The sequence below is a fragment of the Aquarana catesbeiana genome, linkage group LG08 (genome assembly GCF_042186555.1).
Source record: "Aquarana catesbeiana isolate 2022-GZ linkage group LG08, ASM4218655v1, whole genome shotgun sequence".
NCBI lineage: Eukaryota > Metazoa > Chordata > Amphibia > Anura > Ranidae > Aquarana > Aquarana catesbeiana.
In genome coordinates this window covers 42,305,411-42,329,657 of record NC_133331.1, presented here as the reverse complement: position 1 = coordinate 42,329,657, position 24,247 = coordinate 42,305,411, and the positions used below count along the sequence as shown (strand labels likewise).

Here is a 24,247-nt window from a genome sequence, read left to right as displayed (position 1 = left end):
GAATAAGATATTGTTTAAGTTTTAATCAGTTTTGTTAAATGATCTTGATTTTCACTATAAGAGGCATAATGAAAGTCCTCTTTATTAAATTTTGTGGTAGGTTTTATATTTTATGCCATAAAACTAAAAAAAAAAAAAAAAAAGTATAATAAATAATAATTCTAATACCTACCCCCAATGAAACCTCATTCTTGGTAGAGCCCAACAGAACATCAAAGGCTGCACCTGATTATATAGCTGCTTTTGATTTAAGACATAATTTTGACTGCGCTATCAAAGGATAGGCACGTATGAGGCGTTTTGCTTTGTAATGAAATGTCTTATATAAGAAGATAATTGTGTTTTTCCTTCTTCTCAGAAACACTTGGAAGTTTTAATTACAGAATAGCCTGCTCTATAAAATAGAATAATGGCTGCTGGTTTCAGACTAATGAACTCCCTGTCAGTTCCTGTGCTGTTTTATCTCTCTCCTCCTCCCATACCTGCTGCACAGCTGAATCTGTCAGGTGTTAGAAGGCACCTCGTCACCCGTCTCCACGACTTCCGAGAGTTCCTGTGCCTTCTGGCTTACATTCAATGCCTCTCCAGCTGTAGGGATGCAAATCTAGTTCTTTCAGTCAGCAGTGGCACCTGAATAGATATTCCTAAAATAACCAGACATTTCATGCAATGATGAGGGATTCAGACTATCAACCCAACAATATGGACATATCTATATCAATAGAGCTAGATCCATAAGAACTTCTCAGAGTCATCTTCTGCTCCACACACAACGCATAGACAAATACATTAACATGCATTATGGCAAATTTTAACATCGCTTTAGAGCAGTCTATGGCTGTCCCAAAGTGGATTAAAAAAATCCTTTTAAATTGCAGTGCATTACAAACATACGGTATATGAAGTGCATTGTGCTGTACTGTACAATGCACTGGGGCACCAATCAAAAACTCACACTGCAGCATACCGCACATAGAGCAGGTGCATTGCTCTGTATTGTAGCAATGCGTATTAAGCTGGTCATACATTATGCAATTTTCTTATTCAATTTCCTTTAGAATTTCCTTCAACCATGTAGTGCACAGGCCTGCCTGATTGCTTACAAATTGAAAAGAGTTGTTTAGGTTTGACCTCATATTATATAGTTTTGGTAAATCTAAAAGAAAATTGAATACTGTATGGGCAGCCTTATTGGTTGTATTTGGTGGGCATTGCCACAATGCACAAGTGTAAATGGACATTTAAAAACTGTTCTAGCCTTTGCCTCTGATCCTGTGCCTAAAAATATTTGAGTTGATCACTAAAGCAACCATATTTGAAGGGTGGGTAAAGTGGCTGCCATGATCTTACAATGTAATAAGCACTATTCTGCCTGCAGAAATACCAGAAGCGCAATGTCTTCCATCAACAAATCCAACCATCTTTCTATAGACAGGGTTCTATAAAGCAAGCAGTTATCTTCATAGTACATTATTTGGTTAGTCTACCAAATACGACCTCCATGATTAAGCCCTGTGAATGATGTGAAATGCGTTGGTGGCGTGACATGGCTTGGGATAAAGCTGGGTGAGGCTGCTTTCACCGGTTTACGAATGACTTTACTGGGTGTGCGGTGTTTGGAACCTTTCGCTATGCATATCCACAGTATAGGAGTTAGACTCCTGCCCAGCCAGCACCCATTACAGAAAACACCGGATGGAGTTACAGGAGCGGAGACCTTACGTTTTAGGAGATATAATAATATAAAAGTATACATTGGAACCCTTTATATGCTGCCTCTGAGCAAATAATGACCTTAAGGGCATAACAGTAGATAGCGGTTTGCGCATATAAATTGGCACCATTTGCCGATGAAATTTTACTATTCCTTACGGAACCCCATACTACACTCCCCAACTTACTGAAAGACTTTGCATTTTTTTTAATTATATCTCCAGCTTTAAAATGAACTTCAATAAATGTCATGCCCTAATATCACTTTGCTCACCTCTGTTTCACAGTGCCAAAAGAATTTCCCTTTCACATGGCAGCTAGATGCCATCACATACTTAGGCATTCAATTTCCTGCCTGCCTGTCTGATCTTTCTTCTAAAAGTGTCTTGCCTGTCTTATGCACAGTGGCAGAAGACCTCCGTAGATGGGACAAGCCTATTGGCTGGGTAGCCACTCTAAAGATGAAAGTTTTACCTGCCTGCTTCATCTCTTACAGGTGATTCTGAACTGACTTCTACATTCTTTAGGTCCTACTAGAGACTTTGTGTAACCTTTTAATAGCAGCATAAAAAACCTAGAATTAGCTATGACCAACTAGTCTTTCCCAAACAAAAAGAAGGTCTCAGACCTACGCTATTATTACTGGGTTTGTCACCTAGCGCGGATCACGGCCTGGAATGTTCATAGGTGAATCAAAAACGGAGTAACATTTGAGGCATCCTTCTCAACTCTCTCCCTAGAGACTACCCTTTGTTTGTTAGCACGCCACCTCCCTTATTCTCTTTACCTACTCATTGGTCCTGTGCTGGCATTTTTCTGAGAGGTTATTGCGAAGCATGGCCTCTTCTCGGTTGGTGGACCCATGACACCTGATCACTTTCACAGAGACTTCTCGCCCAGGATGTCTGACAAGTTCCTTTTGGGTGTGGCTCCCAACCCCTTTCTTAGGGCCAAAAATTTCTTCCGAAATGGTAAACAATTGAACAGAGCAGAACTGATCTCACAATTGCCGGACACTCCTTTACCAACGTGGACCTGCCTTCAGCTGAGCCATTTTCTTTGCTCCTTGGCGCATTTTAATGCAGCTTCTTGCTCCCTTTGGAAAGCATACGTTCCAACAACAACCCCAACAAAATGAAATTAAAACAAAATGGCCAATAATCTCCTTGCCTGCTGTTACACTTGGTATGGGGGCCCTGCCTGTAAGGGACCTTCTGAATGACTGATGTACAACACCCCTCTAGTAGATCAGAGTGATATAGTGACAGTTCACCTTCCTTTTTTATCATTCCCTTGTCTTTCACATCCAATCTCTACTCCCCCCAGCCCCCCCCCCCCTTTATTCCCCAATATATTCACATAACCCCTGCCTGGAGGGTTTCATTGGCCATAGTCTCTAGTCTCCTTTTCTGCTTCCTGTACCCTCGACAAACCCTCCCCCTTAGACAGGTATGTTTTTTGTTCATTTGCTAATGTAAAGACTAACAGAGGTTTTTGCAGACAGGAGGTACCAGCATTGTCGTAACCATACAAACTCTTTATAACCGGTTAGGTTCACTTTAGGTCTGTGTCGATCTATATGAAAAATACATTAGCTATACATACAACACATCACTACTAATGTCAACATGAAAAAGGGGGACATTAATAATTTAAAGTGTAAAAATAAACCAGATGCTGAAATTGCTGGACAGCACCTTCACCGTGTTTGTATTTTTTAAAACCTGTAATTCAGGTGTTAAGCAAGTATATCCTTTTGCTTTTGGGTTTAACAAATAACTAGATGTAGAGGTATTATAAAAATACTGTTGCAGATTACAAAGTAAATAATTTCTGTTAATTATTTTAGTACTGGGAATTCACAGTACAGAACAAACTGCTTACAATAAACATTTTGTATGTACAGTATGGCCCTCCAATACTGTTAATAAAAACAAGTCTGCATTCTCCTACAGTATGGTAAAAAGTCCCTTTAAATGAAATGTATAATGTTTTTGTCAATGTTTTGTTATTTTCCAGACTAAAAAGGTTTTAAAAATTATTTTCGATTTTTTTTTTATATATACAGATAAATATGAAACATTATATATAAACTTTTATATTTACTATTTTTAGCAATGGAGTTGCTCTTTGCATTTTACAGGCACCTTGTATTACATTTGCATTAGTAAAATAAAGATCAATACATTATGTACAACCCCATTTCCAAAAAGGTTGGGGCGCTGTGTAAAATCTCCATAAAACCAGAATGCAGGAATTTTAAAATCTCAAACCCATATTGTATTCACAATAGAAAACATATGATATGTATAAACTGAGTAAATGTACCATTTTAAGAAAAAAATAGGTCATTTTAACCACTTGACAACTGGGCACTTAAACCCCCTTCCTAACCAGACCAATTTTCAGCTTTTGGTGCTCTCACATTTTGAATGACAATTACTCAGTCATGCAACACTGTATCTATATGAAATTTTTGTTCTTTTTTCACACAAATGGAGCTTTATTTTGGTGGTATTTAATCACCGCTGGGTTCTTTATTTTTTGCACCGTAAAAGAATAAAGACTGAAAAATCTGTAAAAAAATACAATTTTCTTCATTTCTGTTATAATATTTTGCAAATTAGTAATTTTTCTTCATATATTTTGGCCAAAATTTATACCGCTACATATATCTTTGGTAAAAATAACCCAAATCGGTGGATATTATTTGGTCTTTTTGAAAGTTATAGAGTCCACAAGCTATGGTGCGAATATCTGAAAATTGATCACATCTGAAGTACTGACGGCCTATCTCATTTCTTGAGACCCTAACATGCCAGAAAAGTACAAATACCCCCCAAATGACCCCTTTTTGGAAAGAAGACATTCCAAGGTATTTAGAAAGATGCATGGTGAGTTTTTTGAAGTTGTCATTTTTTCCCACAATTCTTTGCAAAATCAAGTTATTTTTTTACTTTTTTTTTTTCCACAAAATTGTCATATTAGCAGGTTATTTCTCACACACCGCATATGCATACCACAAATTACACCCCAAAACACATTCTGGTATTACTCCCGAGTATGGCGATACCACATGTGTGAGACTTTTACACAGCGTGGCCACATACAGAGGCCCAACATGCAGGGAGCACCATCAGGCATTCTAGGAGCAACCAGGCCAATTCTGACATTTCTCTCCTACATGTAAAAATCATCATTTATTAGCTAGAAAATTACATAGAACGCAAAAACATTATATATGTTTTTTTGTGCTTTACAAAAACCAAAACAGTAAAGTTAGCCCAATGTTTTTGCATAATGTGAAAGATGAAGTTACGCCGAGTAAATAGATACCCAACATGTCACCTTTCAAAACTGCACGCGCTTGTGGAATGGCGCCAAACTTTGCTACTCAAAAATCCCCATAGGCGACGCTTTAAAAAATTTTACTGGTTACATGTTTTGAGTTACAGAGGAGGTCTAGGGCCAAAATTATTACTCTCGCTCTACCGATCGCAGCGATACCTCACATATGTGGTTTGAGCACCGTTTTCATATGTGGGCGGGACTTACGTATGCGTTCACTTCTGCATGCGAGCACACAGGGACAGGGGCGCTTTAAAAAAATTTTTTTTTTTTTTTTTTTATTCATTTTACTTTATGTATTTTAGTTTGATGCTTATTTCCCCAAAAAAATTTTTGACCACTTTTATTCCTATTACAAGGAATGTAAACATCCTTGTAATAGGAATATGGCATGACAGGTCCTCTTTACAGTGAGTTATGGGGTCAATAAGACCCCACATCTCACCTCTAGGCTGGGAAGCCTGAAATTAAAAAAAAAAAAAAAAAAAAAACGATCCTGGCTTCGATCGTAGCTGTGAGTCGGTAGAAGCGCGGGAGGGGGGGACATCCCCTCTCGCCTCCCGTAAGAACGATCAAGCAGTGGAACAGCTGCTATGATCATTCTTATGGTGTAGGGAATCGCCGGCTGAAAAAGCTGATATCTGAATGATGCCTGTAGCTGCACCCATCATTCAGATATCCCCGCACAAAGTCAAGGACATTGTATGACGGCCGTCGGGCGGGAAGTGGTTAAAACGCATTTTTTTTTTTTTAACACAAAGTTGTCCATTTATACAATATTTCTACCACATAGCATGTACATACCAAAAATGACACCCCAAAATAGATTCTCCTGCTCCCCCTGAGTACGGCGATACCACATGTGTGAGAGTTCCACAGCCTGGCCACATACAGAGGCCGAGTACAGCCGAGCATGGCTCAGCATGGCTGGGTATGGCGGGGTATGGCGAGGTATGGCGGGGTATGGCGGAGTATGGCGGGGCTTTGCAGAGTAATGTGGGGGCTTTGCAGAGTAATGTGGGGGCTTTGCAGAGTAATGTGGGGGCTTTGCAGAGTAATGTGGGGCTTTGCAGAGTAATGTGGGGCTTTGCAGAGTAGTAGGGATGGCTGAGCATGGATGGATGGATGGCTGGATGTCTCTGTGCAGCGCTGTGGGCACTACACATCCAGCCCACAGCGCTGCAGCCATCCATCCACCCCCCTCTCCACTCACAGTGTACCGATCGGTACACAGGAGGGGAGGAGAGGAACCGGCGTCATCAGATGACACCGGTCTGTTTACATGTGATCGCGCCGTCATTTGACGGCGCGATCACATGGTAAAAGGCCGCGATCAGCGGCCATTTACCGGGATCCGTGATGCGGACCCGGCGGTCACAGGTGTGTTCGGGTGCGCGCCCCAGGGGGCGCGCGAGAGGGGAATTCTGGGAGGACATCATAGTACGCCCTCCCAGAGTTATCCAACCGCCCTGCAGCCGTCATTCGGCTATGGGCCGGTTGGTAAGTGGTTAAAATTGATGGCAAAAACTAGTTTTATTTATTTCAGCTCCCCCTTACCCCCTTCCTGGCCATTTTTTGCAATACGGCACTGCGTCACTTTAACTGGCAATTGCGCAGTCGTGCGACGCTGTACCCAAACAAAATTCATGTCCTTTTTTTCCCACAAATAGAACTTTCTTTTGGTGGTATTTGATCACCTCTGCGGTTTTTATTTTTTGCGCTATAAAACAAAAAAAAGTGACAATTTTGAAAAAAAAAAAAAATTTTTTTTTACTTTTTGCTATAATAAATAATATCCCATTAAAAAAAAAAAAAAACTAAATTTTTTCCTCAGTTTAGGCTGATATATATTCTTCTACATATTTGTAGTTAAAAAAAAAATTGCAATAGGCGTATATTGATTGGTTTGCGCAAAAGTTATAGCGCCTACAAAATAGGCGATTTATGGCATTTTTATTTTTTACCAAGAATGGCGGTGATCTGTGATATTTATCAGGACTGCGACATTGTGGTCGACAGATCGGACACTTTTGACACATTTTTGAAACCATTGACATTTATACAGCGATCAGTGCTGTAAATAGCCACTGATTACTGTATAAATGTCACTGGCAGGGAGGGGGGGATCAAGGGGTTAAATGTGTTCCCTTACTATGTGTTCTAACTGTGGGGGGATGGGACTGACTGGGGGAGGAAACCAGTGTTCCTACATACTAGGAACACACGATCTGTCTCCTCTCCCCTGACAGAATGTGGATTTGTGTTTACACACACAGACCCGCGTTCCTACTCTGCCAGGAGCGATCACGAGTGCCCGGCGGACATTGCGGCCACAAGACACGCGCATCGGCTCCTCAGCGTCGTGGCCGGCGCTCACCCCCCATGGCTGGCGGAAAGCGGAAGACATGTCATATGTCATATCTCGCATCCGCCCAGGATGGGAGATCCCATCTGCAGACGTCATTTGACTAAACGCCGGGAATGAAGGGGTTCAAGAAGTTGGGATGGGGCAATTTTAATCATGGTGTAGCATCCCCTCTTTAACTGCTTGCCGACCGCCCTATAGCAGATTTACTGCTACAGGGCAGCCGCGCTGTGCAAAATCACATATACAGTGCCTTGAAAAAGTATTCATACCCCTTAACATTTTCCACGATTTGTCAGGTTACAACCAAAAACATAAATGAGTTTTATTTGGATTTTATGTGATAGACCAACACAAAAGTGGAACATAATCTTTTACAAATAAACATCTGAAAATTGTGGTGTGCATTTGTATTCAGCCCCCTTTACTCTGATACCCCTAACTAAAATCTAGTGGAACCAATTGCCTTCAGAAGTCACCTAATTAGAAAAAAAGCAACATAAAAGTATGGTTGAACCATCAAACAATATAAATGTGCAGTCAGATAGACTCAAAGGTGGAGCTCACCTCTCACCACATCCCAAAAACAAATAACGAGAAAATATGGACCCCAAAAGAGGGATGGCGACCCCAGGGATTTTATGGGTGGGAGGGAGCTCCCTCCCTCCCACCCATAAAATCCCTGGGGTCGCCACCCCTCTTTTGGGGTCCATATTTTCTCGTAATTAGAAAAAAAGAGTCCACCTGTGTATAATTGAATCCCAGTATAAATACAGCTGTTCTATGAAGCCCTCAGAGGTTTGTTAGAGATCCTTAGTGAACAAACAGCATCATGAAGGCCAAGGAACACACCAGACGGGTCAGAGATGTTTAAAGTGGAACTTCAGTCATTTTTTCCTCTTTCCATCTATTAAATATTTTGACTTTGTTAAAAAGAGGGTACACCCATGCTACCACCATAGAGGACATGAAAATAGATAAATAGTGCAACTGCTGCAAACACCAATAGGTGAATTGAAAACCAAAAATAATATGATATGCTATAAATGGTGCTGCACTGTTGAAAACTACAAAAACCTATGTGAAATACAAGTACAATATGAACACTAGCTGTCAAACAAACACTGGTATCAACTACATAAAACTTCTGAAATGAAAGTGTATTACACAAAATGAACACAAAAGATGGCAGTAAAAATCCAATGACCACTGTATAAAACTTCTTAAAGTGCAATAGTGAAATAAAACGTCCAGTGCAATCACACAAAATATGAAGTGACTTTATCCACACAGTCTATGAAATCACAAAGTGCTTGAAAAAGTGCAATATTGGTGTTCTCTCGATTCAATAAAAATAAAACGTGATTGTCCCGATCTATGTAATGCAAATAAAACAGGTGTGGTGGGTCTCTATTCTTTCAATGCAGTGACACCTCTAACTGGGGGTAGCCTCTGACCTTACGGCTGTAAGGTAACAGCATGTAAATGTAGCAATGGAAGGATTTCCTCTGCGGGTCCTTTTATGGACGTCTGGTGGATCCTATCTCCTGAGGGGGGGTCTCCTTGTATAAATCCAGCAAATTTTAGTGGCCGATATACTCTGCTTTCACATGCACCCGTGACGGGGTAAAAAAGAAGGGGGGAGGGGGAGAAGAGGAATGCCCAAATAGTGTAGTATATCTTGTAAAAAGCTTTATTTCATAAAAACACTGTAAAAGGTAACATTTGGAATATCTGAATAGGGGGCGCTAGTGAACACGAATTGTGAGATATTGGCAATAAATAACAATTCATAAACGATAAGGATTCTGAAAAGCATAGATTGAATAATATACATAATAGGAGCGAATAAAGAGTGAATAAACTAGGTAAACCAATAAGTTGATTAAATATTACCAAACACAAAAAAGTTCATATGCTGAACAACAACTTAGTGATTCAAAAATGATCCAAAAATGTGCTGACTGTCCTTCACCACTTCACAGACAATCCAGATCACCCAATGTGCTCTAATGGAAAACCTGCTCACCAGATTTCCATGACCTCTAACTAAAAAGGTGGTCTGGGATTGCTAGGTCAGTATGCTGGAAACAGGTAGACTGCAGACAGGTCAGTTAATTCTTATATTTGGCTTTCCTCTCCGACACGGTTGCCCATGGGGATAGAAGACAAAAGGAGGACCAATAGCGTAATATTGTTCTATTAAAACATGCCACAAAATAACAATAGCCTGCTTACATTGGGTATTCCTAGTCACAGGGCGGCACCACCTAAAGTAAAAGTTAATGGAAGCTCCGCCGCTCAGGATCTTCGGCGCGCGTTCCACCGATGCGGAGACACAAACCGGGAGCTGGGACCAGGAAATTATGTGACTGGAAGGCGCCTCGGTGTACGTTTCGTAATCTTACGTCATCAGGAAGCGTCCTTACATTCACATTTGTTTGTAGTAAAAGCAAGTAAAAACTCCACGAGTGCCGAGTTCGTCACCAGCGTCGCTTCCGGTTTGCCCCTGGCAAAGTTTCAATGTCATGTTTTTATTACAAATGTCAGCAGACTGCAGTTCCTCTTTAAAAGCAGAGTTAGGTTATAAAAAAAAAAATATCCCAAGCTTTGAACATCTCACAGAGCACTGTTCAATCCATTATCCAAAAATGGAAAGAGGTTGGCACAACTGCAAACCCACCAAGATATGCATGTCCACCTAAACTGACAGGCCGGGCAAGGAGAGCATTAATCAGAAAAGCAGCCAAGAGGCCCATGGTAACTCTGGAGGCGCTGCAGAGATCCACAGCTCAGGTGGAAGAGCCTGTCCACAGGACAACTATTAGTCGTGCACTCCATAAAACTGGCATTTATGGAAGAGTGGCAAGAAGAAAGTCATTGTTGAAAGAAAGCCAAAAGAAAGCCAGAGGAAGTCCCATTTGCAGTTTGCGAGAAGCCATGTGGAGGACACAGCAAACATGTGGAAGAAGGTGCTCTGGTCAGATGAGACCAAAATTGAACTTTTTGGCCGAAAAGCAAAACACTGTGTGGTGGAAAACTAACACTCCACATCACCCTGAACACACCATCCCCACCGTGAAACATGGTGGTGGCATCATGTTGTGGGGATGCTTTTCTTCAGCAGGGAGAGGGAAGCTGGTCAGAGTTGATGGGAAAATGGATGGAGCCAAATACAGGGCAATCTTAAAAGAAAACCTGTTAGAGTCTGCAAAAGACTTCAGAATGGGGCGGAGGTTCACCTTCCAACAGGACAATGACCCCAAACATACAGCCTGCAATGGAATGGTTTAAATCAAAACATATTCATGTGTTAGAATGGCCCAGTCAAAGTCCAGACCTAAATCCAATTGAGAATCTGTGGCAAGACTTGAAAATTCCTGTTCACAAACACTCTCCATCCAATCTGACAGAGCTTGAGCTATTTTGCAAAGAATGGGCAAAAAGGTCACTCTAGATGGTAGAGACATCCCCAAAAAGACTTGCAGCTGTAATTGCAGCGAAAGGTGGTACTACAAAGTATTGACTCAGGGGGGCTGAAAACAAATGCACGCCACACTTCTCATATATTTGTAAAACATTTGGAAAACCATTTATCATTTTTCTTCCACTTCACAATTATGTGTCACTTTGTGTTGGTCTATCACATAAAATCCCAATAAAATACATTCATGTTTTTGGTTGCAACATGACAAAATGTGGAAAATTTCAAGGGGAATGAATACTTTTTCAAGGCACTGGGTATACACACAATTCTGCACTTCCAGGTAGGGGGCGTGCACCTTCCCTTAATAAAACATCTGGATGGGAGTATATGCTGCTCCAAAACTTGAATATATATCTTTCAGGATTGACGGTGCCTTACCATATGCACTAATGCGCCCCCCACCCAACACCATCAGATGCAGGTTTTTGAACCGAGTGCTGATAACAAGCGGGAAGGTCCCTCTCCTCTTTAGTCAGGAGTACAGTTAAGCCTATGGTTGCCAAAAAAAAAAAGAAAAATTGAAAATTTTCATTTACCTGTCCACAGAACAGTTTTTCACTTTGCAATAGACAATTTTACAATTAGCTTAGGAGGCATTTCTGGAACAAGGTTAGATATGGCTTCTTCTTTGCATGATAGAGCTTTTCCATGCATTTTACGGTGTTCACAATCACAAACATTTGTTTTTTGGAAGTATTCCTGAGCCCATGCAATGAGGTTAATCACAGAATCACGCCGGTTTTTAATGCAGTGCTGTGTGGGGGCATAGAGATTTTTCCAGATTCTCTGAATCTTTTGATGATTTTATATATTGTAGATGATATTTTACATTGAGGAACATTATTCTGATTTTTTTTTTCTCCTAGAACATCGGTCTAAAACTGGGAATGGGAAGAGTTTTACCACCTGTTCAACTATTTTTTTTACTGCCAAGGTGACAGCATAACCTAGAATTCCTTCTGATCCTAAGTCTTTTAAAGAACAATTTAGAAAAAAAAAAGAAATGGAGGTCATTGAATTTTGTGTTGCACCTGGAGTTCCCCGTTAAAGATGAAAATGCACTACACTCACATATACAATAAAGCTCGTGTCCCTCCACATTCCCCTTGTTATCCTTACTGCTCGTTCAAGGATTCACAAAGCTGTCATGTCATAACCACCGAGGGAGGTGCACAGCAGACAGAATCACGTCATGAAAGGTAGCATCTGAACGGTGTTTTACACATTGTATATGACCTTCAATATCTCACGATGCGATGAGCGGCGTTAATTAGCCTGCATATACATGATGTAATTTTCAGGAACTTTGTAATGTTTAATACATTTGCATCTCTGCACTGTATGCTGTCTTCACAGCTGTCATCCAACAGCTCCTTCCCCAAACACTATTTGCATAATAACTTACTGAGCAGTCAAAGACCACGCAAAACAAGACATATGGGAGCCAACAGTATACTGCATAGTCTTAAAGAGTGCTGCCTGACCAAGGCCTAGTAGCATGTTTTATTCATTTTTTTTCCTGACCAAGTCCTAAATCCAAACTGTTGACATTTCTGAATATTAGTCCCCTTGTACATGTCATGTTTTCAGGTTTCCCTAGATGAAATATAGTGGTCAAGGTAACTACTGAGCCGGTCATATAAAGTAGGCCTGCAGACAAAAACTTGTGTATTTTAGTTCTGAACAGAGTGAAAAAGTGTAAAACATTTTTTTTTGCCATCAGTAACCCGGATAAAGGGTGGGGATAAAGGGCTGATGCAACCCAGTGTAGTCCAATTCTGTAGGACGAAATGCATAAGGCTGGAGCTAAGTGGTTACATAGTTAGGCAGGTTGAAAAAAGACACAAGTCCATCATTTAGTTCAACCATAAAAAGAAATAAATAAAAAATAATAATATCATACAATCCCATATACCCAATCCTATACCCACAGTTGATCCAGAGGAAGGAGAAAAAACCCCAGCAGAGCATGATCCAAAAGGGGAAAAAAATAAAAAATTACTTCCTGACCAAACCCCCCCGCCCAAGAGGCAATGGGATTTTTCCTGGATCAACTTTACCAATAAATATCAGTACCCAGTTATATTATGTACATTTAGGAAAGAATCCAGGCCTTTCTTAAAGAAATCTACTGAGCTGGCCAGAACCACCTCTGGAGGGAGTCTATTCCACATTTTCACAGCTCTTACTGTGAAGAAACCTTTCCGTATTTGGAGTTGAAATCTTTTCCTCTAGGCATAAAGAGTGCCCCCCGTCCTCTGTGTTGACTCAACACCAAGTTCACTATATGGACCCCTTATATATTTGTACATGTTGATCATATCCCCCCTTAACCGGTTCAATACAGGGCATTTTCACCCCCTTCCTTCCCAGACCAATTTTTAGTTTTCAGCGCTGTCGCACTTTAAAGGACAATTGCGCGGTCGTGCAACGTTGTACCCAAACAAAATTGACGTTCTTTTTTCCCCACAAATAGAGCTTTCTTTTGGTGGTATTTGATCACCTCTGCGTTTTTTATTTTTTGCACTATAAACAAAAGAAGAGCGACAATTTTGAAAAAAAACACAATATTTTTTACTTTTTGCTATAATAAATATCCCAATTTTTTTAAAAAAAACAATTTTTTTCCTCAGTTTAGGCCGATACGTATTCTTCTACATATTTTTGGTAAAAAAAAAAAAAAAAAAAAAAAAATAAGCGTATATTGGTTGGTTTGCGCAAAAGTTATAGCGTCTACAAAATACGGGATAGATTTATGGCATTTTTTAAAAAATTTTTTTTTTTTTTTTTTACTAGTAATAGCGGCGATTGCGATTTTTTTTCGTGACTGCGACATTATGGTGGACACATCGGACACTTTTGACACATTTTTGGGACCATTCACATTTATACAGCGATCAGTGCTATAAAATTTCATTGATTACTGTATAAATGTGACTGGCAATTAAGGGGTTAACCACTAGGGGGAGACGAGGGGTTAAATGTTTCCTAGGGGAGTGATTCTAACTGTAGGGGGAGGGGACTCACAAGAGGAGGAGACCGATCGGTGTTCCTCTGTACTGGGAACACAGATCGGTCTCCTCTCAACTGACAGGACGTGGATCTGTGTGTTTACACACACAGATCCACAGTCCTGCTCGGTTAACGGGCAATCGCGGGTGCCTGGCGGACATTGCGGCCGTCGGGCACACGCACCGGGTCCCGAGCAATGCAGCGGGTGCGTGCGCCCCCTAGACAGCCGGGAATCCCAGGAGATCCCATCTGAGGCCGTCATTTGACAATACGTGGGTAGTGAAGTGGTTAATCTCTTCTTAAGAGTGAATAAATTCAGTTCCTCTAATCTTTCCTCATAGCCGAGTACCTCCATGCCTCTTACCAGGTTTGGTTGCACTTCTCTGCACTTTCTCCAGTTCCTCCGATATCCTTTTTGAGAACTGGTGCCCAAAACTGAACTGAATATTCCAGATGAGGTTTTACTAATGATTTGAACAGGGGCAAAATTGTCTCTCTCTCTGGAGTCCATACCTCTCTTAATACAAGAAAGGACTTTGCTCGCTTTGGAAACCGCAGCTTGGCATTGCATGCTATTATTGAGCTTATGATCTACCAAAACCCCCAGTTCCTTCTCCACTACAGATCCCCATTTGTACTCCCCCTACTATGTATGTTGTGTGCATATTCTTAGCCCCCCAAGTGCATAACTTTACATTTATCAACATTAAACCATCTGCCACATATTCGCCCAGTTAGACAATGCATTGAGGTCGGCTTGTAAATTGGACACATCCTGTAAGGACGTTTTTCCACTGCATAGTTTGGTGTCATCTGCAAAGACTGAAATGGTACTTTTAATCCCAGACCCAATATCATTTATAAAGATATTAAAAAGTAAGGGTCCCAACACTGAACTGAACTTAACACCACTGATAACCTTAGACCATTCAAAGTAAGAATCATTAACCACTACTCTCTGAATTCTGTCTTTTAGCTAGTTTTCTATCCATTTACAAACTGATATTTCCAAGACTGTAGACTTTACCTTACACATTAGTCATGTGTGGGGAACTGTATCGAACGCTTTTGCAAAATCCAAGTACGTGGTGATGTCATCACGCCGACTCGGATGGGTGGCGTTTGTCAGTGATCAGATTGTTTACTTTTCTCATTTGTGATTATATGCCCTTGTTTTTCTTAATATATTGGCTGGGAATTGCTACACTATGTAGTCCCTTCTGTTCTTTCTCTGCATATTGCTACATTGTATGTGGTTACCATTATTTTTTAATTAAGGGAGAGAGCCATCCACCCTACTGTGATCAGTGTAAAGCACCGTGGGACCTCTTATGCGTTGAGGTCTGATCCTCTGGTAGGCAGATTTGTTGGGTGGTGGTTGAAGCACTGGAGTCGATGAAGGTTTTCCTGAGAGTGGTTTTCACATTGGACATCTTTCATAAGCATGATTTACTAAGGACTTCTAATTCCAATTTATATTTTCACTGTTTGAGATGTAAATGTAGTATGCATCTTTAATTTTGATATTTTTTCACAAAATAGCACAAATACATGTATTTAGCTTTATTGGTTTGTGTCCCTAACCTAGAACAAATATATACGTAAAATAGGTTCAATTTTATAGATACTGTTCCAGGTCTGTGTTCAACCCTTACTAAACCCACGGAGGTCTCGACCAATCAGAATCCCTGATGAAGTCACGAGGTCACGTGACGCAACGCGTAGGATCCCGCTAGCCATCGCATACAACACTACACACTGCTTTGACCCAGAAGTGCTGTTAGTGTGAACTGGAAGCTCTGCACCAGGTGACTGCGTTCCGCCGCCATCTTTGTTTGTCACCGCCCCACACTGTATCCACAGTGTGGATGTTTTTATTCACCGTTTGGAAAGTGTTTTCCTTTCTGATTTAATAAAAAAAATGTTATAAACCAACTACACCATTGGGAGCCCCCTTGTTCTTTTTTCCCTACTCGGTTGGACTGGAGCCCATGATCCTGAATTGCCCTTAACCAGAAGCGGCTAAAGCATCTACTCACCAGGAACCACAACCAGTGGATACCTCCCAACCACTCCTAGACCATCACTTCCTATCTACACTAAGGCTTTATCTTAAGCCCTTTAAGGTAAGGGCAGTGGGAGACCTTTTATAAAGGGAAGGAATTTATTTGAACAATGAGTATATGTGGAAGCCTATCATCCAGCTGATTTATCACTGCATTGTCTAACTGGAAATTAGAAGCCTTCACTCTTTATTGTATCACTATTGGACACTTTTAATATTGCTTTTATTGGTTGTACATTATTCACGTGGCTTATCAGCCAACACTTATTAACTATTATTCACTATATGTGTTTGCGCGAAATCTTATTTACAACATTTACACTATCCAGATAATTAGCATCTTAAGAAGGGCGCAATGGCCAACTTAATGTGTCTCTCAGCAAAGGTTTGCACTAGAGAGGATCTTTATATAAGCTGACCATACATGTTGACTGAACAGTATTAAAAATAAACTGACTTTTTCCATTCAGGTCTCTCATTACCTGACCCTAGATGCAATTATACCTCGTCCTCTCTACGCTTCTCTGTCACTCTGTTAGAACCCTTGTAATATACTGAGTTTTTCTGGGTATGGAGGAACACATGACTTCCAATGATGCAGTGGTTGGACTGAGTGTCCAACTGCTGACACTGAACACTGTCAGATGTGACCGAGAGGTGGGCTAGCAAGATACTCTGTCACTTTGCCCTAAAAAGAAATGTCAGCCATGTTTAGCTTTTCTCCCAACTTGCTTAATAAATACATTTTTTTTTATAAGAATGAGGAAAAAGGTTACAAAAAAAGTGCCCTGTATTGACATAGCTCTCCTAAAGTGGACCTTTTAGTAACTTTACAAGTCTCCATGAATACATTTCTGATGTCACAGCCATGATATAATAGAAAAGCTGTACCTTTTTACATTACCAAGAAGCTACAGTCAAGGGCCTTTGCCTAAGCAAAGCTGATGTCATTCTGCTACTTGAAGTACAAAACAAATCACAGGGTGAGAGGTGGTTCATCTAGGTTTAACATTTATGAACACAAAAAAAAAAAAAAATAATGATCGACCCCAGGATTCACATGATTGTGTCATCTTTGAGCTGGCATCAGGGAGTAGATGCTGCCCCTAAATAATGCCTCAGAAAATGTGGCTTGGCTCTACTGAAGAGAAAAGCAAATAGAAGGCATTGTCAGGGGAGTAATGAGATCTTTTTAAGAGGTAAACATTTCCTGCAGGAGTAACAAGTTCACATTACCTTTCATGTGCTTAACCAAAATAAATAAATAAATAAAATAATAATAAAAATTGATCTTATGCTGGGCCTACTTTAAAAGAGGAAGTAACCCCTGATGGGTTTTATTTCCTCTTTGTTCCCCTGCAAAGTAAAATAATAATGGGCTAGCATGGATCGCATTTGCCTGCAAACGATGCCTGCAATGTCCCCGTGGTGGCCGCATCCATCTTCACCCCTCTTCCTTCCGGGGCCGCGTACTCTGGCTCTGTGACTGGCCGGAGCTGCGTGATGTCACTCCCATGCATGAGCGCGGGAGCCATCAGTCACGGCAGTTGCGAGTGAAGAAACGGCACGGAGGTCCGTTTTATTCACAGCGCATGCGCTGATGACATCATCGGCGCAGTGGGTGGTAAATGTCTCCTAAACGGCTCACGTTTAAGAGATATTTCCACTACCTAAAGATAAGCCTTATTCTAGGCTTACCTATAATAGGTAAAAGTGGCAATCAGAGGTTTACAACCACTTTGACTTTGTGAAAACCCTATTCTATGTGTTTAAAAGCTTAACTCCACTTTTCTGTCTCTAAAGCAGAAGCAGCAGACATATGCTATATTGTCAAAAGTATAGGGACACCTGCCTTTACACGCACATGAACGTTAAAGTGTTTGTTAACCTTAAAAAAAAAAGAAAAAAGAAGATCGTGTTCCCTTAAAGCAGGTTATACAGCACAGTGCTTGCGCTGTGTAATTTTGCCCCTTCTATCATATAAAAAACCTGGCTGATCCTGCCTGGCTATACCCCCCCCCCCTGTAAACTGACCACGATTCATCATGGCTGCTGAGCCCTGACACTGTGGTCAATTTACTTGCCTCCATCATCCGCAGCTACCCTCTGTCCTTCTCTGTCCTCCTCCCGTTCCCTCTCTGCCGGTCTTCTCGTGTCAGTCCCCGCCCCTCTCCTCCTGCTGCTCTCATAACTACTATAAAATCTTCCCATCCCCTCTGTAACATAACAATATATGTCCCTGTGCCTCTGTTAAATAAAAAATATGCCGATCTGTAACTATATCAGAGAGGCTCCCGTCGCGACTCCTCAGCTCTCTCTCTCCTCTCTTCCCCTCATCCACGGCTGATGTCATCGGGAGTATTCGGCCCCACCCACTGGAGCTGTCATCCAGGCAGAGGAGAAAGCCGAGGAGTCACGTGATCGCCAGGAGCCGCTGTGATATAGGTACAGATTGGCATATTAAAAGGTGTCAGCATACCAAGACATTTTGGACAATTTCATCCTTTGTGGGTACTGTTTGGGGATAACCCCTTCCTGTTCCAACATTACTGCGCACCAGTGCACAAACAAGATCCATAATGACATGGATGAGCGAGTTTGGGGTAGAGGAACTTGACTGTCCTGACCTCAAACCGATAGAACACCTTTGGGATGAATTAGAGCGGAGACTGCGAGCCAGACCTTCCCGTTCACATCAGTGCCTGACCTCACAAATGCACTTCTGGAAGAATGGTCAAACATTCCCATAGACACACTCCTAAACCTTGTGGACAGCCTTCCCAGAAGAGTTGAAACGGTTATAGCTGCAAAGGGTGGACCAACTCAATATTGAACCCTATGGGGATAAGACTGGGATGCCATTAAAGTTCATGTGCGTGTAAAGGCAGGTGTCCCAATACTTTTGACAATATAGTGTATCTAAGTACAGAGATCACATCATTAACGCCGTGTTGAAAAGATACAAATAACGATTTTAAAAAATAAATAAATAAAAAACAGTGATAAAATGGCCCCTCTGACATAAACTATAGAAGTATATATAAAAAAAAAAAAAAAAAAAACTGTAGAAAATATATGGTTGTACAAAAAAAAGCCATCTTGTTGCATGCATGGATCATTGTGGGGTAATGAGCCTAAATTAGACCGATAGGAAACATTTTAACAATAGAGATCTGCAGACATCATTTACAGCAGTTTAAAAAGCATCTCAGATTGAATTATATGTTAGGCATCAGGTTTAGAAAACAGTCTGAATGGTTTCCATCCGTTATATTGTTACCACAAATATAGTGTATTTTCTTGCGACTGCAATGTTTTCTTTTCGTTCCATATTGTTCGACTAAAAGCATCTCAAAAGGAGCATAAAAAAGTGAACTAACCTTTGGAAAGATGGTGCCTATTGCTTTCCACTGTTCTCCACTCAAAAGATAAGGGACTATTATCTCATAATGTCCGCAGTGTTCCCTTTCTGTCTGTTTCCTAGTCGATCCCAATTTACAGTCCACATTCTCTCCTAGAGAAGAAGAAAAAAGAAAGGAAAAAAAAAAAAAAAAAAAAAACTTGCTTTAGTATGGAGCGACCTGCAAAACACAGACATTACTGTTTAGATGACTTTGCAAAGTCACTGCAAGATTAATAAGAGATTCCCTAGAACTTAATAAATCAAAATCAATTAAAAACATTTTCAGCAAGTTTGCTTTGTGAAGTAGCGGCAAAATCATCGTTCTATGACAAGGTGAAAAAATAGCAGCGCGTGAAACGTTTAATGTAAGATAAATGGCAAGTTATAATCAGCAATTTCCCCACTATGGGGATAAGATCCAATAGAAGAACACTTGTGGTTGCCCCATGTAGTGGAAACCAATGGATTTCAGTACCTCTAAAGGATCCATGTGCTTCAAATGGACAGTAATATACTTCCCAACTTTTTAATATGGTTAGAGCAGGGTTTCTCGACTTTTTTTTTAGTCAAGACACCCTTTAAAAATTATGGACAATCTTGAGGCACCCTTTAAAAATGATGGACAGTATATTCCAATAGTTTTACATAATTCAGCATCATCCACGAGTCCAAGTAGGACACCCAACGTTAGAGGCAATTTATTCTTCCAAAACAAATACAATTTTGCCAACTGGTACTGACTAGTAATTCCAGTATTGGTTAATATTCATTGGGAAAAAAAAGATAGAGGGAATTGGTGGGACTTTATATGAGGTATAGGGGTGCCGTTCAGGTCCCCCCCTCCATCCCGGTTAAATGAAGAATAATAAGAAAATAAAAAAAGGTAGCGGGACTTTATATATGGACACTCGGGAGCGGGAATAAAATTAATAATTTTTAATGGAATCAAATGATTATAGAGTTTCTGTATTCGAATAATTCAATGCATGATGCTATATATAAAATCATTCGTACAACTGTTACAATTCATTGAAACCAGAAAAGATATACATACATACATGTTCCAACAAGGAATCAATACATAATACATAATGTAAAAACATTTAGAGCATGGTTACATGATTAATTGGAAAAGTTGGAGACCAAAAAGAAAAGGGAGGGTTGCAGATCATAGGGGGCAAAAAACAAATTATTATGGAACGGCCTGGTAGAATGCATCAATATGTACACTAGGTTGTTATTGGCTCTACGCGTTTCAAGGTATTTGACCTATCATCAGGAGCAAGGAACCATAGTGATAATCTAAAAATTAAAGAAAAAAATGTTTAATTGAAAGTATAAAAGGGAAAAAAAAAAAAAAAAAAAGGAAAAACTCAGAACAGGCAGGAAGGGTCCTCCCTGATGGACCCGAACAGCCTGTGCACTTACATGTATGGTCCACACAGTGGCGGTGCGGCCATGAAACGCACAGGCCAAGCCAATCATGCCATGCACGGGAGCTGAGGGGACATGTAGCAACGGGCAAGACACAGGAATGGACGACATCCCGCAGGAGTGTCATTGTAGATGATGGTGAAACAAAGGGACCAAATCTGTAGGGGAAAGAAAATGAAGTGGCTGTGAAGTGGATGTGGGGTAAGGTGAAGGAAATGGGTGGAGAGGGAAGAGATGTGGAACAAGGGGAGGAATGAAGGGGGTTAAAAAAGGGTTAGTGTGATTAGAGAAAAGGTTAAGAACATGAGAGAGGTAAATGGAATGGGAATAGGAAAATGAAAATGAAAAGGGGAAAAAAAAAAAAAAAAAAAAAAAAAAAGGGAGGGTAGGATAGGCGGGGTGATACAAAAGGGGCAAGATAAGGAACAGAATAGAGAAGGAAGGGCAAGAAAAAAAAGAAAGGGCAGGAGTGAGAAGGAGGAAAGGGAAAAATTGCAAGGATAAGAAAGTGATGAAGGGAAGGTGGAACTCGGTTTGAAAGTCAAGAATAATGAAGGAGGAAATGTGTACCTGATAAACAAAGTGTCCAGCCAAAAATGCATTGATGCATAGGTGATAGGTAGGAAGGTGGAAACAAGTGTGTACCAAACGAGGTGCGGAATCCAAGCGGGAATGGGGTCCATAGCCGTCAAGCCCCCGCAGTCATGCCCCCAACGTCAGACACTGGCCCACAGATGGGGAGAGAAGGGGAGGACGCCGACAGCCCAGGAACCAAGCCAGTGATGGCTCCACCGGCGGCGGCGGCAGCCAAACCACCCCCCAATGGGCCAGGAGATAGTGATCACTCGGACAGCACGCCGCACTATAAGGCGCCAGCGTGTCCGGCCGGGATGTGTGACGTCGACGCGCAATGAGCACAACCCCGCCCACCCTCCGTCACAACAGGGTGGAGGGGGGGTCCGCAGTGCGCGTCGCAGCTCCCGAGCAAGAGAAATAAGATTATCAAAACATAATCTTAGTTATTGTCCTTTCTTATTTCTCTTTTTTTGATCTCCAATTCTAGCTTTATTTCCAATTTTTTGTATTTATTTTTTATCTCGTTTCTTCTTACATGCACGCAGTGGTGCGTGCGTCTGCTGGTCTGCCGGGCCTGCCTCTCGGTCTTGCTCGGGAGCTGCGACGCGCACTGCGGACCCCCCCTCCACCCTGTTGTGACGGAGGGTGGGCGGGGTTGTGCTCACTGCGCGTCGACGTCACACATCCCGGCCGGACACGCTGGCGCCTTATAGCGCGGCGTGCCGTCCGAGTGATCACTATCTCCTGGCCCATTGGGGGGTGGTTTGGCTGCCGCCGCCGCCGGTGGAGCCATCACTGGCTTGGTTCCTGGGCTGTCGGCGTCCTCCCCATCTGTGGGCCAGTGTCTGACATTGGGGGCATGACTGCGGGGGCTTGACGGCTATGGACCCCATTCCCGCTTGGATTCCGCACCTCGTTTGGTACACACTTGTTTCCACCTTCCTACCTATCACCTATGCATCAATGCATTTTTGGCTGGACACTTTGTTTATCAGGTACACATTTCCTCCTTCATTATTCTTGACTTTCAAACCGAGTTCCACCTTCCCTTCATCACTTTCTTATCCTTGCAATTTTTCCCTTTCCTCCTTCTCACTCCTGCCCTTTCTTTTTTTTTCTTGCCCTTCCTTCTCTATTCTGTTCCTTATCTTGCCCCTTTTGTATCACCCCGCCTATCCTACCCTCCCTTTTTTTTTTTTTTCCCCTTTTCATTTTCCTATTCCCATTCCATTTACCTCTCTCATGTTCTTAACCTTTTCTCTAATCACACTAACCCTTTTTTAACCCCCTTCATTCCTCCCCTTGTTCCACATCTCTTCCCTCTCCACCCATTTCCTTCACCTTACCCCACATCCACTTCACAGCCACTTCATTTTCTTTCCCCTACAGATTTGGTCCCTTTGTTTCACCATCATCTACAATGACACTCCTGCGGGACGTCGTCCATTCCTGTGTCTTGCCCGTTGCTACATGTCCCCTCAGCTCCCGTGCATGGCATGATTGGCTTGGCCTGTGCGTTTCATGGCCGCACCGCCACTGTGTGGACCATACATGTAAGTGCACAGGCGGTTCGGGTCCATCAGGGAGGACCCTTCCTGCCTGTTCTGAGTTTTTCCTTTTTTTTTTTTTTTTCCCTTTTATACTTTCAATTAAACATTTTTTTCTTTAATTTTTAGATTATCACTATGGTTCCTTGCTCCTGATGATAGGTCAAATACCTTGAAACGCGTAGAGCCAATAACAACCTAGTGTACATATTGATGCATTCTACCAGGCCGTTCCATAATAATTTGTTTTTTGCCCCCTATGATCTGCAACCCTCCCTTTTCTTTTTGGTCTCCAACTTTTCCAATTAATCATGTAACCATGCTCTAAATGTTTTTACATTATGTATTATGTATTGATTCCTTGTTGGAACATGTATGTATGTATATCTTTTCTGGTTTCAATGAATTGTAACAGTTGTACGAATGATTTTATATATAGCATCATGCATTGAATTATTCGAATACAGAAACTCTATAATCATTTGATTCCATTAAAAATTATTAATTTTATTCCCGCTCCCGAGTGTCCATATATAAAGTCCCGCTACCTTTTTTTATTTTCTTATTATTCTTAGTAATTCCAGTGTTTCTCTTCTCCCTCAGTTTTTCTCCATCACCCAGTTAATGTGACCCCAACGCTGATGGAGAGGGGCAAGGAAGGGTCAAACAAGGATGCTACGCAGGCAACTGACATCCTCCTGATCAACTGATGACGCCATTGGTGGTTAAGATGCCGGCAGCTAGAAGGTTGTAATGATGCACAATGAAACTGCGTGGCTTTGTGTAACTAAAAGGCAGCCTTCAGGCACACGTCGGCTTATATTCATTTTTTTTAGTCATTTTGCCAAGGCACCCCTGAGGAAACCTCAAGGCACCCTGGTTGAAAAAGGCTGGGTTAGAGTAACACATTTTAGGCTGACTCCACATTTATGTATGCATGTTGGTAACAGGCATTGAACATGACCTTTAGAGGTGGTCCGATTCATTTCAATGGGCGACCAGCAGAGAACAAAATGTGCCTGACCCTTTAATTCACCAAAACGTGAATACACATCAACTGTGTTGCAGAGTGTGGATTCAAACATAGGTCATGTATAATCTTCACTGAGGCTTCTATAGCTGTATCTGATGGATTCTGCTGTCGGTGCAGGCTGGGTAAAGAGTCTGTCCTGTCGGAAAATGTCTGCTCAATCAGTGCTGCAGGCTATAGTCTGCAGCACTGATCAGTGTATTCTCATGGTGGGGAAGTTTCCCCGCTGTCAGAATACGACACAGCAGGAGAATTTCCCCATCCACC

At 41.5% G+C, this 24,247-nt stretch overlaps 1 protein-coding gene across 1 annotated transcript in view; it reads right to left on the bottom strand.

Moving 5' to 3' along the window:
- Positions 1–24,247, bottom strand: part of ADAM12 (ADAM metallopeptidase domain 12) — a 970,627-nt gene that overhangs the window by 814,587 nt on the left and 131,793 nt on the right. Inside the window, exon 2 of the mRNA XM_073595739.1 lies at positions 19,371–19,504. Within this exon, the coding sequence (XP_073451840.1) occupies positions 19,371–19,504 (134 nt within the window). The remainder of the gene's footprint in view (positions 1–19,370; positions 19,505–24,247) is intronic.